We start from the raw sequence: 16040 nt of genomic DNA, 5'->3' as shown, positions 1-16040 counted from the left end.
AGTGTCAGTTTGATACTACAAAACTTTGCTTTTAAAATTTAAATTTCTGGGGCGCCTGGGTGGCTCAGTTGGTTAAGCGTCCAACTTCAGCTCAGGTCATGATTCTGTGTTTCCCTCTCTCTCTCTGACCCTCCCCTGTTCATGCTGTCTCTCTCTCTCGGAAATAAAACATAAAAAAAAAATTTAAATTTAAATTTCTTACTGATACGTAATTCAAAGATAAGAAAATTTACCAATTTTAAGGGTGTTATTTAATGATTTTGACAGATGGAGACCGTTGCGTAACCATTTCCTTAATCAAGATAGAGAGTATTTCTTTTTTTTAAATAAAATTTTAAAAAATGTTTATTTATTTTTGAGAGACAGAGAGAGTGTGAGCAGGGGAGGCACAGAGAGAGAGGGAGACACAGAATCTGAAACAGGCTCCAGGCTCTGAGCTGTCAGCACAAAGCCTAATGTGGGGCTTGAACTCATGAACCGTGAGATCATGACCTGAGCTGAAGTTGGACGCTTAACTGACTGAGCCACCCAGGCGCCCCGTGATAGAGAACATTTCTATCGCCTGGGCCAGGGCTTCTTAAAAATCAGGAGTTTTCCTGGCATTAAGTCAACNAGCGAAAGTCGGACACTTAACCGACTAAGCCACCCAGGTGCCCCACATATAGACTGCTTTCCAGAAAAGTCCTAGCAATTTATATTTCTAGTAGCAATACTGAGAGTGCCTCACTGCACTTTTATCTTAAGGACAATCAGAGCTGGGACTAAGCGTTTATCGATATACAAAATGTTTGTTGCCATATTACTTATATCAGACAAAAACTGTAAACAATCTATCTCATAGTAATGGTTAAAGACATATTTTTAAAATTGAAATTATATAGCCATTAAGATTATTATTATTATTTTTAATATTTTTATTTCTAGGAGAGAGAGAGAGACAGCGTGAGCAGGGGAGGGTCAGAGAGAGAGGGAGACACAGACTCTGAAATAGGCTCCAGGCTCAGAGCTTCTGAGCTGTCAGCACAGAGCCTGACGCGGGGCTCGAACCCACGAACCGCGAGATCATGACCTAAGCATAAGTCGGACGCTTAACCGACTAAGCCACCCAGGCGCCCCCATTAAGATTATTTTAAATAATCTTTAAGAGCATGGGAAAATGTTCTCAATATAATTAAAAGTAAACAAGTAGAGGGGCACCTGGGTGGCTCAGTCGGTTAAGTGCCTGACTTTGGCTCAGGTCATGATCTCATGGTTTGTGGTTCGAGCCCCGCGTCAGGCTCTGCTGACAACTAGCTCAGAGCCTGGAGCCTGTTTTGGATTCTGTGTCTCCCTGTCTCTCTGCCCCTCCCCTGCTCATGCTGTCTCTCTCTCTTAGGAATTAAAAAAAAAAAAAAATGAAAACAGGTAGAAAACTGTATAGACGATATGGTCCTAATTATGTCAAAAACAAAACGAAACTCAAAAAACTGTAGGTAAAAAAAAAAACCCAGAGGGAATATGCCAAAATATGAACACTGGTTAATTCTAGTTGTAGTGTTATGAAAGATTTTTACTTTCACGCTTAAGTTTTTCATTATAATGAAGATGAATAACTTGTGGGGGGGAAGCCTATTTTTCTTCATTTGTCTTTGCTAGTTATAAAATAGTTGAAAAATGGAACCATTAATTATTCTGCAGGCATATAGCTAATGAGGGTTTAATTGAATCCGGTAGTAGCATAGAGAACCTACTATGTGTAGTCATTAGTATTGGTTTGACAGGGAATCTGGCCGTAAAAGGATTGTCGATCTGGGATTACCTCCTAACAGGGTATGTCTTCCTCCTCGTCAAAAGTCTTAAGCACTAAACTGACAGCACTGGAGACGAAAGTGCTCTCTTCACCCAAGTTCAAGTGGGGTTCAGGCAATGGCAGCATTTGGCTAATACATGTACGTAGCTTCCCTCTTCCCCTCCACTTCTGTCCTGAATTCCGAGAAGACAGAGGGGTTTCTTCTGCTGAGAGAACACTTCCGTCCGTGTGGGCCTCGTTCTTGGCCTCCCAGCTCACACAGCCAACGGAAAGTGTCAAGAGCGGCCAGCAGGGACGAGAACTCGTTAATATTGATTGGCTTGTGAAGTGGTAAGGCAGGCCAGCTCAAATCCCTAACCAAGGTGCTCATTTATTTGCAAGGTAGGATCATGTGCCTCAGAAACATACCAAGAATAAGAGATCAGTCTACTGTAGGTGAACAAATAATGGGCACGGTTCATTTAAATACACCTGGGAATTTGCATTTTTCTATTAACACATGCTTATTTTGAACATTTAAGAGACATAACACCTCTCTTGAGCATTATGAGCTTTTTAGCATATCAGCCAGGGTAAGCCTGATAAAATATCAGATGTCCTAGTTCTGCTTAAAAATCTACAAAACACACACAAACTTGTACCTAAATGTTTACAGCAGCATTGTTTATGACAGACAAAAGGTGGGGACAGCTCAAATGGTCATCACTGAAAAGGGACAAACAAAATCCAGGACAGGCATATGACGTAATGTACGCAGCATTAAGGAGGAATGAAGTATTGCTAGAGGCTTCAACGTGGAAAACATTATACTAAGTAAAAGAAGCCGCTCATGAAAGGCCATATATATTATGTGGTTCCCTTTACATGAGAAGTTCAGAACAGGGAAATCTACAGAAACAGAAAGTAGATTATAGTGGTTGCTGAGGCCTGGAGGAGGGGGTTCTTTCGAAGGTCACGAAAAGGTTCTAAAAGTGACTGTGGCTAAAGGTTGCACATATCTGTAAATATACCCCAAACCAGTGAACCGTATACTTTAAAGGGATGAATTGTATGGTTCATACGTGATACTTCAATAAAACTGTTAAAAAACAACAACAAAACCTCAGCCCTTCAGTGCTCTCTAACTTATTGTGCAAACCAGCGCTCGCAACAGCAGACAAGACTCCCTTGTGGGGCCCCAGATTCCGCTCTGACCACATCTCCCTCTCCTTTCCCAGCCTCCCCATCTCCTCGGTCTCACTGCCTGATTGTGTCCGAGGACATCGGCTCTGTTGTGCCCGAGATGTTCTTCCCTCCGTCTGTTTGGCTCACTTCCTCACCTCCTTTAAGTCTTTCCTCAAATCTCTTAATGTGGCTTTTCCCAATGCCATGCTGAGGAGGGTGACTTACCCCCCATGGTCCCCCGTACAATACCAATATCTTCGTGCCTTGTTTTGCTTTTTTCTCCCATAGTATTTATCACCTGATTTACTATCAAAGTTACTTATTTATCAAGTTTATTATTTATTTCTGTCTCCATCTGCATTAAAATACAAGCTTCACGGGGTGCCTGGGTGGCTCAGTTCTTTAAGCCTCCAACTTTGGCTCAGGTCATGATCTCACGGTTCGTGGGTTCGAGCTCCGCGTCAGGCTCTGTGCTGACAGTTAGCTCAGGGCCTGGAGCCTGTTTCAAATTCTGTGTCTCCCTCTCTCTGACCCTCCCCCACTCACACACACTCTCTCTCTCTCAGAAATAAATAAAACATTAAAAAAATTAAAAAAAAATACAAGCTTCACGAGGGTTAGGATCTTTGTTTCATTCACAAATGAGGTATCCCATGCTCATTCACTGAGCTGAATTTATTTGATGAATGAGTGAGTGAACTATTAACATTATGCTGTTCTTGTGTGTTCAATATGTATTTATGAATTCTAGAACTCTCAACTAGGGCAATAAGATTTCCGACTGTTCCACATAGATGTTGGCGAAAATCTCGGCCGTGCTATGGAACAACTTGTGTCATATATGATTCCTAGAAGCTGAAATCTGACCCCTGCCCTACCCCCAACCAGCAACTGAGGGTATATTCGGCAGGTATGACTAAGGAGAAAAATGAAGAAGGAAGTTGGTGGGGGGGAGGGGGTAACTCCATAAGAAGGGAAAACACGGAGACAGGAGACCACAGTCTACATTGCAAACCTGCAGGGACCCCAGAGACACAACTAACCACTCAGGGAAGGCACAGCTACCTATGTTCAGACCCCTGCTAACTCCACTACCCAAAGCCTTTTTAGGGCAGGTCCTCTGCCTTTAAAGAGGTCCCTGTGACCGGTTAGTATCTCTTTTTTTTCCCTTTGTGTTTCATTAGGCACAGAAAGAGAAGGGAAAGTAATACAAAATTCATATTCAACTTCATATGGCTATGGAGAGAAGACAATATTGACTGCCTCTCTTTACCCAGAGGCAAGTTTATTAAGAATGTTGCTAAGGAGATAATTAGCTTCTGCAAATTCCTTGGTGTCTTAGCAGCAAATTGAGGCCTTCTATTTTAAATGGTGTTTGAATCGGGGCGCCTGGGTGGCTTAGTCAGTTAAACAACCGACTCTGGATTTCAGCTCAGGTCATGATCTCACCATTCACGGGATTAAGCGCTGCCTGTGTGTTAGGCTCTGCACTGAGCATGGGGCCTGCTCGGGATTCTCTCTCTCCCTCTCTCTGCCCCTCCCTGATTCTCTCTCTCTCTCTCTCAAAATAAATAGATAAACTTAAAAAGAACGGTGTTTAAATCTGAACAAAGATGATCACAATTACACCTACTCGGAGCAGGCCCTGTGGAAATTAATCCCATAAGGACAGAAAGCCTGTGGGACTCGGCTGTACTGTAACCAGTACCTGCATCACTGAAAAATATGGTCACAGAAGAAAGAAGATGCTTAGATACCACATTAACCAAATGAAAGATAAAAAAATCATGGAATCAGATCACCTCATTAGATGCAGAAAAAGCATCTGACAAAATTCAACATCCATTTTAGATAAAAATTCTCAACGTACTGGGTACAGAGGGAATGTACTTCAACATACATAATAAAGGTCATCTATGACGAGCCCACACCCAACATCAGAGTCAATGGTGAAAAGCTGAAAGCTTCTCCTCTGAGATCAGGAACAAGACAAGGATGTCCACTTTCACCACTTTTATTCAGCATAGTATTGGAAATCCCAGCCAGCACAATGAAGTAAGAAAAAAAAAAAAAAGCATTCAGATTGGAAAGTCAGAAGTAAAACTCACTGTTTGCAGATGACATGATGTTACATATGGAAAACCGAAAGACTCTACCAAAAAAAATATTAGAATAATTCAGTGAAGTTGTAGGACACAAAATCAATAAAAAGAAATCTATTGCATATCTGTTCACTAATAATGAGTTCATTATTCTTAGAGAAATTGAGAAAACAATCCCATGTAGAATTACATCAAAAAGAATAAAATACCCAGGAGTAAATTTAACCAAGGAAGTGAAAAGACCTGTACCGAAAACTATAAGACACTGATGTGAGAAAATGAAGACACAAATAAATGAAAAGATATTCCATATTCATGGATTAGAAGAATTAATATTGTTAAAATATCTATACCACCCAAAGCAATCTACAGATTCAATACAATCCCCATCAAAACTCCAATGACATTTTTCATAGGAATAGAATAAAAAATTTTGTAGGGAACCACAAAAGACCCTGAATAACCAAAGCAATCTTCGGAAAGAAGAGACTGGAAACAACGTGCTCCTTGATTTCAAAATATATTACAAAGCTATAGTAATCAAAATAGTATGGTATTAGCACAATGACAGATCAATGGAACAGAACATACAGCCCAGAAATAAACTTTTGCATATATGGCCAATTAAGTTATGGCAAAGGAGGCAAGAATAAACAATGGGGAAAGGACAGTCTCTTCAGTAAATAGTGTTGGAAAAACCGGACAGGCACATGCAAAACGATGAAACTAGACCACACACACACACAAAAAGTCAGAATGGATTAAAGACATGAATGTAAGATCTAAAGCCATGGGGCACCAGGGTAGCTCAGTTAGTTAAGTGTCTGACTCTTATTTTGGGCTCAGGTCATGATCTCATTACCTCAGGGGTGAAATGGGGCCCTGCATTCAGCTCTGTGCTGTGTGTAGAGCCTGGTTAAGAGTCTCTCTCCTCTCCTTCTGCCCCTCCCCTGCCCACATGCACACACGCATGTGCACTCTCTCTCTCTCTCTCAAAAAAAATTTTTTTTAAAAACAGATCTAAAACTCCTGGAAGAAAACATAAGCAGTAAGCTCCCTGACATTAGTCTTGGTGATAATATTTTGGATTGGACACCAAAAGCAAAGGCAGGAAAAGCAAAAATAAACAACGGGCACTGCACAACTAAAAAAGCTTCCACAAAACAGAGGAAGTCATCAACAAAATGAAAAACCTACTGAATGAGAAAATATTTGCGAATCATATATCCAATAAGGAGTTTGTATCCAAAATACATAAAGAACTCTCATAAGTCAATAGAAAACACAAAGTAACTAAACAATTCAATTAAAAACTGGGCAGAGGATTTGAATGAACATATTTCCAAAGAAGTCAGTCGTACGGAAGGCCAATGGGTACACGAAAAGACGTTCGACATCAGTAGTCACCAGGGAAACGCATATCACAACCAGGAGGAGCTCTCACCTCATACCTGTTAGAATGGCTGTAATCAGAAAGACAAGGCATACCCCATGTTGGCAGGCTGTGGAGAAAAGGGAGTGCATTTGCACTGCTGAGGGAACATAACTTGTTGCAGCCTCTATGGAAGAGAGTACGGAGGTTCCTCAAAAAATTCAAATCAGAACTACCATATGAGTCAGCAATTCCACTTCTGGGTATTTATGTAAAGAAAACAAAAACACCAGCTCAAAAAGATATACACCCCCCCCCCCCGCCATGTTCATTGCAGACTTATTTTCTTTTTAAAAAAGTATTTATTTGAGAGAGAGAGAGCGAGCACATGTGCGTGTACAGGCAGAGAGGCAGGGAGAGAGAGAATCCCATGCAGGTTCCATGCTGTAGCACAGAGCCTGACATGGGGCGTGATCTCATGAACCATGAGATCATGACCTGAGCCCAAATCAAGGGTCAGATACTTAACTGAGCCACCCAGGTGGTCTGCAGAATTATTTTCAATAACCAAGATAAGAAAACCTAAGGGTCCAGCTACAGATGGATGGATAAAGAAAATGTGGTGCATATCTAGACAATGAAATAATATTCAGCCATAAAAAAGAATGGAACTTGTCGTTTGTGGAAACAGAGATGGAGCTGGAGGGCATTAGGTTAAGTGAAATAAATTAGACAGAGAAACACAAATACTGTATGATCTCACTTACTTGTGGAGTCTAAACAAAATAAAACAAAACCAAGCTCACAGATACAGGGAAACACATGGGTAGTTGCCAGAGGCGGTGGGGGGTGGGGAGGAGTGAGATGGATGAAGGGAGTTGAAAGGTGCAAAACTCATTTTCTACAATAAGTAAGTCAAAGGGATGTAATGTACAGCCTGGCAACACTAGTTAGTAACGCTGCATTGTATACTTGAAAGTGGCTAAGAAAGTAAATCTTAAAGTTTCCCATCTCAAGAAAAAAATTTTCTTGTAACTGTACGTATTGATAGATGTTAGCTAGACTTACTGCTTACTGTGGTGATTGTTTCGTAATGTATACAATCAAATTATTATGCTGTGTATTTGAAACTAATATACTGTTATATATCGATTATACCTCAATTTAAAAAAAAAAGGAGGTACTCGAGAAAGTGCAACTTAAATTATAACGTTTAACTTTTGTGTTTCCGAGTTTATTTATTTATTTTGAGAGAGAGAGAGAGGTAAAGAGAGAGAATCCCAAGCAGGCTCTGCACTGTCAGCACAGAGCCCAATGCGGGGCTCAAACTCATGAACTATGAGATTATAACCTGAGTCAAAACCAAGGGTTGGACACTTAACTGACTGAGCCCCCAGGTGCCCCTAAATTAGAACTTTGAATGGCAGGTTGAATTTCAGATTCAACATAATGTATATGTCCATTTAAAATCTTGATGTATTTTAGGTCTCCCAGGATGAAGATTATTAAAATTGCCACTTGAGAGAGAAGGTTACATGTAATTTTCTAGGATGCAGGAGATCATTTTTGACCTATCTACCATGACATTAAGTATCTTGCCCCGAATCATAAAGCCATGGTGGTGCTGGGATCAGACTGCGGAATAAACCTGTGCTGATCTCAGGTTTTACTTAAGACATCAGGGAAATCAATGACCTGTATCCCAGAAACATCCCGCACCAGGCTCTGCGCACTCAGGAGGGAGAGGAGCCCCTCGATCAGAGCATCACACTTCTAACTACGAGACAGGATTTCTTTCCTGTTTATTGGGAAACCCACTAATCCAAAGCCTTGTGGGGTGGCCCTTACCCACATTTTACATGATTCCAAGCATAAAGGACGGCATTCCTCATGCATATCTAAAAGTACACTGTTTCCTGATCACCACAATCTATAATAATACTTCTGTGCTGTAGAACTCTTGGGGTCAATGCTGTGTGCCACTTATTTCTTTGGGTTCTTCCTTAAGAAATAACCCACATATTACATAGGGAATTGCATACGAAACCCCTTGCATAAAAATTAAACCCAAACAATTTACAGAAACAAACTATTAAACTTACTCTCCCCCAAATCAGGTTTCATTGCTAGCTCACAGCAGCCCTACTATATCCAGTTATGATACTGATTTTAAAAATGTTAAGTTTTAAATATAAAAATACTAAATATAAANCCGCGAGATCGTGACCTAAGCGAAAGTCGGACGCTTAACCGACTAAGCCACCCAGGCGCCCCTTAAATATTAAATTTTTAAAAATATTAAATTTCCACTTACTGAGAGTCTAAGATTTCAAAATATATTAAGAGAGGACTTCCGCAACTTGCTTAGCAACACCCAAAATAGCCCACATTCATCATGAAAATGGAACCTTTCCAATAAAAGCTGAACCTAGGGGCGCCTGGGTGGCTTAGTTGGTTNCTTTTGATTATTTAAGCCTTTTGATAACTGATCTCTGAAATACAAATTCCACTATCTTTTTACTGATAATGATAAATTTCACTATTTACCTATTAACTAGAGGTTATATATTTATTTAAAAAATGATAAATACCTGATTTGGGATCATTTTTATATTATAGCAAACAGTAACTAATTTTTTTTTCCAGGTTGGTAGTTACCAAAGTAACTCCCTCATTCTTAAAAAGTTTCATTGATTCGGGCCAGCAAACATCTTTATCAAGATTTAATGAACCTTCTATTGCTGAGGTTATCAGCTCAAACATAGCATCCTGTTAGGTCAAATCGGGCTACTTGGAAGAATGTAATCTAAAGCTTTTGCAAAAATGCCTCACTTTCTTATTTTTACATAAAATATTATTTTCTCAGGAACTAGGAAGTATTTTAGGGTATAGGATTAATATGATTAAAGAAAAATGAGGGATTTGAAAATATAAGGAAAGAGGAAATGAATAAAAACATCAAGAAAATTTGAAAAAGAAGCAAAAAGAACTTACAAGCATAAAAATAGAACCTCTGAAGTTAAAACCTGAATGGACAAATTAAACACAGATTAGACACAGATGAAGAGAGAATTATTGAACTGGAATACTCATCTGAAAAAATTACACAGAAGGCAGTGCAGAGAGATACAGATTGATAATATCAATGAGAAGTTGAGAGACACAAGGTATCTCGTAGGAGTTCCAGAAGGATGGAACGGAGGAAACGGAAAAGCAGCAATGTTAAGAGAAATAATGACTGGAAATCTTCCAGTAATATTGTCAAACATGAATTTTCATACCAAGGAGCATATGTATAAATCCACATTTAGATACATGACACTGAAACAAGAACATCAAAAACAAATAGATAATCTTAAGAAGAATCAGAGAAGAATATATTGCCTACAACCCAAAAAATAATTATACTGAAAGCAGACTTACAATTAAAGTTATATTGTTATACAATATACAATATAATTAAAGTTATACAATTAAAGTTAATAATTATGCTGAAAGCAGCAACAATTAAAAATAATATTCACATTTTCTGACTTTTAAGTTCTGAGAATAATTTATCAAGCTGGATTTCTAAACTTAATAAACTAAGATATTTTTATAAAAAAAATCAAGTTGACTAGTAGCTGAAAGAACTACTAAAGGATTTTTTAAATGTTTTTAATTTTATATTGGGGAGAGGGAGAGAGAGGGAGAGAGAGAGAAAGCAGGGGAGACAAAGTCTGAATCAGGCTCCAGGCTCTTAGCTGTCAGCACAGAGCCAGAAGCGGGGCTCAAATCCACGGTTCATGACCTGAGCCAAAGTTGGATGCTCAACTGACTGAGCCAACCAGGTGCCCCAAGGATGTTTTTAATAAGAAGAAAATTGGATTAGAAAGAAGGAGCAGGGTGAAAAGCTGGGAGGGGGGAAGCAAATACATAATGACAACTGAAAATAATAATGATGATTAATTTGGGAATTATAAAAACAGGATGGAACCAAAATGCTGGACAATGATAGCTTCTTGGTGGGGAGGAAGCTGATCAGAGATCCTTCACTGGATCATTGCAAGATCCTTGTATTATTTGTGAGAAAGGCAGACACAGATTACTTAAAAAAAATTTTTTTTAACGTTTACTTATATTTGAAAGAGAGAGAGAAAGAGTGTGAGTGAGCGCAAGCCAGAGAGAGGGAGACACAGAATCTGAAGCAGGCCCCAGGGTCTGAGGTGTCAGCACAGAGCCTGACGTGGGGCTTGAACTCATAAACCACAAGATCATGACCTGAGCCAAAGTCGGACACTCAACCAACTGAGCCACCCAGGCACCCTGGACACAGATTATTTTTAACCTGTTTCTTCATTCATTCAACAAGTATCTTTTAAGGGCAGGTAAAACTAATCTATAGTGACAGAAGTCATAATAGAGATTACTTTGTGGGAGTTGTGACAAGGAGAGGACATGAGACAAAGGGAGCCTTCTTGGGGGACTGGTGACATTTATGACTTGGTTTGGGTGGTGGTTGCACACTTTGTCATATTTCACTGAACTGTCTGCTTACCATTCACACACTTCTCTGTATGTGAGTATATGTTTCTATAAATTATAAAAGGAAACTACCACACAATTTACTACAAAATAAAATTTTGACAGATTATAAAGCTGTAACTTTAATGTTTTTTTTTTTATTTGTTTTTATTTCTAGGAGAGAGAGAGAGAGAGACAGCGTGAGCAGGGGAGGGTCAGAGAGAGAGGGAGTCACAGACCGAAACAGGCTCCAGGCTCTGAGCTGGCAGTCAGCACAGAGCCCGACGCGGGGCTCGAACCCACGAACCGCGAGATTATGACCTAAGCGAAAGTCGGACGCTTAACCGACTAAGCCACCCAGGCACCCCTAAAGCTGTAACTTTAAATGCAACCCCAAAAAAATGGAAAAACAGAGGCTAGTATTTATATAATTTTGCCTGGGAAGGAACTAAGAGTGGCATCAAAGGCAGAGATCACTGGTAGTTTTCACCACATAAAAGTAAAAATAAAATATAATAAAAGTTGTTACACAAAATACTGTAAATACTACAAAACAGATCAACAAAATATATAACAAATGGTCAATATCCTTAATTATACACATATAATTAATAAAAATCGTTGGGAAAAATAACCCAATTATAAAATGGACAAACAATATGAACTGGGCAAATAAATAAACTTAAAAAAAAAAAATAAAGGGGCCCCTGGGGCATCCGACTCTTGGTTTCAGCTCAGGTTAAGATCTCGTGAGTTTAAGCCCTGCATCGGGATTCTCTCCATCTGCCCTTCCCCCACTCATGCTTTCTCTCTCTCTCTCTCTCTCTCTTAAAATAAATGGGGGCACCTGGATGGCTCAGTTGGTTAAGCGTCTGACTTCAGCTCAGGTCATGATCTCACGGTTCGTGGGTTCGAGCCCTGCATCGGGCTCTGTGCTGACAGCCAGCTCAGAGCTTGGAGCCTGCTTCAGATTCTGTGTCTCCCTCCCTCTCTGACCCTCCCCTGTTCGTGCTGTCGCTGACTCTCAAAAATAAATTAAAAAAAAAAACATTAAAAAAAATTAAAACATAAATAAATAAACTTATTTCAGAAAAAAAACGGTCTGAAGAGATCAAACTGTAACAATGGTTAGATTGTGGAAGCTTTTCTTTTTTCTCTTTATATTCTCTGAATTAAAAGAATTTATGAATAAATGTGTATTACTTCCATGATAAAGGGGAAAAGTTACATTAAAAGGCCAAATAATAATACAAACAGAAAAAGTACACAAACACCTCTAAGTGACGCCCAGTGTATTGATGCGCTCAGGGCTCAGCATGGATCTCTCGGGGTCCCTGACTGTTGACTTCCACTATCAGGCCATAGTTCTCCATCTCCTCCTCCTCCTATGTTTTCTTCTCTCAGTTTTTTTTTTTTTTTTTAAGTTTATTTATTTGAGAGAGAGAGAAAGAGAGAATCCCAAGCAGGCTCTGCCTGTTAGCACAAGCCCAGGGTAGGTAGGGCTTGATCTCCAAACCCATGAGATCATGACCTGCGCCACAATCGAGAGTAGGAGGCTTACCTGACTGAGGCCCCCAGGAGCTCCCCCCCACCCCGGACCCTTAGTTTCCAAATTAATTTTCCTAAAATACTGTGACCCTCTTGTAATTTTTACTGCTTAAATACTTGCAACGATTCTTCAATTTCTACACAAGAAAGTAAAAATTCCTCAGCCTGGAATTCAAGGCCTTTCACAATGATGGCATTCAGTCAACGTTCTTCTCACTGTGCACATTCCAGCTGGTGGACTACGTGCTGGTCTTTTCCTGTCCATGTTGCCTACAGCACCTATAACTTGTTCCCGTGGTCAACTCTGCCTAGAATGTGTTCTTCCCCCTCATGTCCATTTTCTATCCATGGCTCAGCTTACGCACTACCTTCTCCATGAAATATTCGCTTCTTTTTCTCAGTCACACTGAGAACCCATGGCTCTTTAGTCCGTCTCTCCAGGCCCTTATCTTGTTATGTTTCATGTTCTAGCTTTCCTACGAGACAGTGACTTCCCTGAGGTAGGATCTTTATCTTATTTATCTTTGTATTCTTAGTACTTGCAGAATAAATGTAATTAATCAACAAAACAGAAAAATGCATGGAAGTCAATACCATTACCCTTTAGTATTTTCAAAGTGCCAGTCGGTCTGTGGCTATTAAGAGTTCTCCTTTTTTGAACATAAGAAACATAAATTGTTAACAGCACACGCTGGTCCTTATACACCAGGTCTTTTGAACTAATTAAGTGATTTATGAACCTAAAGGAGTATAGCTCCTTCATCTCACACAACGTCTAAGTGGCTCTGTGAACTGGTGCCTTTTGGCCTCCAGCTGTTTATGCAACACTGACCTTACCTTTCCTGCATAAAGGGAACTTAAGCCTTATTCTCTAGGAAGGGGAACCGAGTTGTAGGACGGAATGTTCTCCCTTACCTTTTAGTGTTATGCACTGTGGTCCCTCCCAGGACGATCCTCACTCCAGGAGTAGTACGGTTCAGGTTATAAACTGTTAGGGCCTCTTCATAGGTGGCTCCTCCAATTATAAACACAACGATGTCCTGAGGTCTGCGGTAATGAAGAAAGTTAACATCACAGGATAAGAGCGGAAAAGGCAAAGGTTTGTTGTCACCATTATACGTGCAGTTTTAATTTCTAAATCTTTCATTTTTGGTTGGAAGAAGCAGAAGGAAAGCAGAATAGAATAAAAGGCTTAAAAAAAGTTTTAATTATCTGAAATTGGCAGGAAACAGAGCAGGAAATGCTGAATGGTGATTTGCTTTCTGTTTATGAGCGGATGTCTTATAATTTCTGTGCCGTGGATTTCAGAATAGCACAATAGTGTTTGCTAGAACCAAATGTAGAAATATTCTTTTATATTCAAGAGGCTGCAGAGTGCTTCACTGTGACATGGTATCAATATAGCAGTAATTTATGCTTGTGCTACACAAGTCCTCTCGTGTATATGCTTTTTGACAAATACTTAGTACAGTGTCATTACAATGGCCACTGTCCAAAGACCACAAAGTATTTTGGAGAGTGCCGGTATATTAGGATGTGCCCATAAGATGGAAACTAGAAACACTTAGTATTTTGAGTGTAAATACTCAAGAATGGGACATATAAATAATGACACTTCTAGGAGAAGTGTCTTACAATCTTTGTTCTCAAATCCTTTGATAGACCAAGAAAAAAAAAAACCATGAAAACAAACAAATGAAAAACTCTTGGAGAATGGCTTTGATACTGGAGATACTGACACTTGCCTCAGTCACTTGCCTCATTTGGGTAGCGCAGTGCAGTTTTACTGTGTTCCAATCTTTATCAAAATGGCCTTGTAACAAAAGTAAGCAGACCCCGCGGAAGGGGGGAGAAAAAAGTAAGGACCTCCTATTGGCCCCTTCTGTAGATATTCACAAGGAGACCATAGCATTTCAAAACTGTTAAAGTTTGCCTTGTTTTTTCTCATGCCATCAACAGAAGATAGAATTACTTAATCTTGAGTAATTTTATTAAACGACTTACTGCGCATTATTTAAAACTACATCAAACAGAAGCATCCATTTTGGAGGTTATAGCACAAAATTAAATAGAAACATCTATAATCATATGTGCTTAGGTAGAAATCCTGAAAAAAAAAAACAAACCCTACATTTCCTTTCTGTTCATCTCTTTCTAAAACACCGTGAAGGAACTGAGAGAGTATTTATTCTCATGGTACTTCATGGAAACAGAATCAGATATTATGACCATAAATAAAAATGTTCTGATAATCTCTGAATTGCAGAGATATCCACTAAGAGGCTCCCGATGATGCAAAGGTGGTTATTTTGCAACTCATTGGGTAGGGAGTCAATCATATTTCTGTGTGAACCTGGAACTTGAAATCATGCCTTTCAATACTAAACTTACTTTTTAAGACAAAATAAGCTTCATTTAAGTCTATTTACCTGAAACAATGTACTCAGCACTACAGCGCTGTAGGAGTTGCTTGCTAGTATATATTCTATAATCATTTTTGTTATTTTAAAATATACTACTTAAGACTAGATAAATATTTGCATATAGTATAAAACACAAACAGATATACTATTAAAAAAAAAAGTGAATTTCCTCCCCGCTACATTGCTCTTGCACTTCAATTTCTGTGTAGAGGCAAACGGTACTATTAGAATCTTCTGTGTTCTTTTATAGATATTATCTACAGTATGTATGCAAATATACACATACATACATATTCACACATACACATACACACGCACATGTGTGTATATATATGTATAGCACATACACACGTCAATAAAAGCATTTTATGTGCACTGTTCTGCTCCTTGCCCTTATCTTGGATCTAGTATGCATTTATTACTATTTCTAAAAGCTTATTCATTTATTTTGAGAGAGAGAGAGACAAAGAGAGAGCACGAGCGGGGCGGGGCAGAGAGNAATAAAAGCATTTTATGTGCACTGTTCTGCTCCTTGCCCTTATCTTGGATCTAGTATGCATTTATTACTATTTCTAAAAGCTTATTCATTTATTTTGAGAGAGAGACAAAGAGAGAGCAGGAGCGGGGCGGGGCAGAGAGGGAGAGGAGAGGAGAGAGAGAGAGAGAGAGAGAGAGAGAGAGAGAGAGAGAGAGAATCACAAGCAGGCTCCATGCTGTCAGTGCAGAGCCTGATGCAGGGCTCAGTCTCTGAACGGTGAGATCATGACATGAACCGAAATCAAGAGCCAGACAAATAGATTTCTTAAGGGGATCAACTAAGCTACAGTTGGCTGTAATTTTAGATACAGAGAGGAGTCTCTGTAACCTTTTTCACAGCATTACCCTCATGGATATACACAATTTCTTTTTATCACCAAACTTCAAAGGATATAAATTTTTAATTCTTCCCACTATATTGATTCTGGAAGTACCAATGAGCTGAGATAATCATGGCTTCTCAAATACAGTCATTACTGGCTTAATATTCATTAAAGGATGTGAAGAATTAGTTCTATGGAGGAAAAAAAAATCCAGCGTCGTAAGAATATGCCGCCAAGGAGACAGAAGCCATTCTATCAATTGTTCATTCTATGTTGTAA

General features: G+C 39.3%; 1 protein-coding gene across 1 annotated transcript in view; it reads right to left on the bottom strand.

Annotated features, from left to right (window-relative positions):
- Positions 1 to 16040, bottom strand: part of VPS45 (vacuolar protein sorting 45 homolog) — a 61392-nt gene that overhangs the window by 12838 nt on the left and 32514 nt on the right. Inside the window, exon 14 of the mRNA XM_077772541.1 lies at positions 13394 to 13525. Coding sequence (XP_077628667.1) covers positions 13394 to 13525 — 132 coding nt within the window. The remainder of the gene's footprint in view (positions 1 to 13393; positions 13526 to 16040) is intronic.

Source organism: Crocuta crocuta, unplaced genomic scaffold (assembly GCF_008692635.1).
Source record: "Crocuta crocuta isolate KB4526 unplaced genomic scaffold, BGI_CrCroc_1.0 scaffold415, whole genome shotgun sequence".
NCBI classification, from domain to species: domain Eukaryota; kingdom Metazoa; phylum Chordata; class Mammalia; order Carnivora; family Hyaenidae; genus Crocuta; species Crocuta crocuta.
This window is presented reverse-complemented; position numbering and strand designations above follow the sequence as displayed.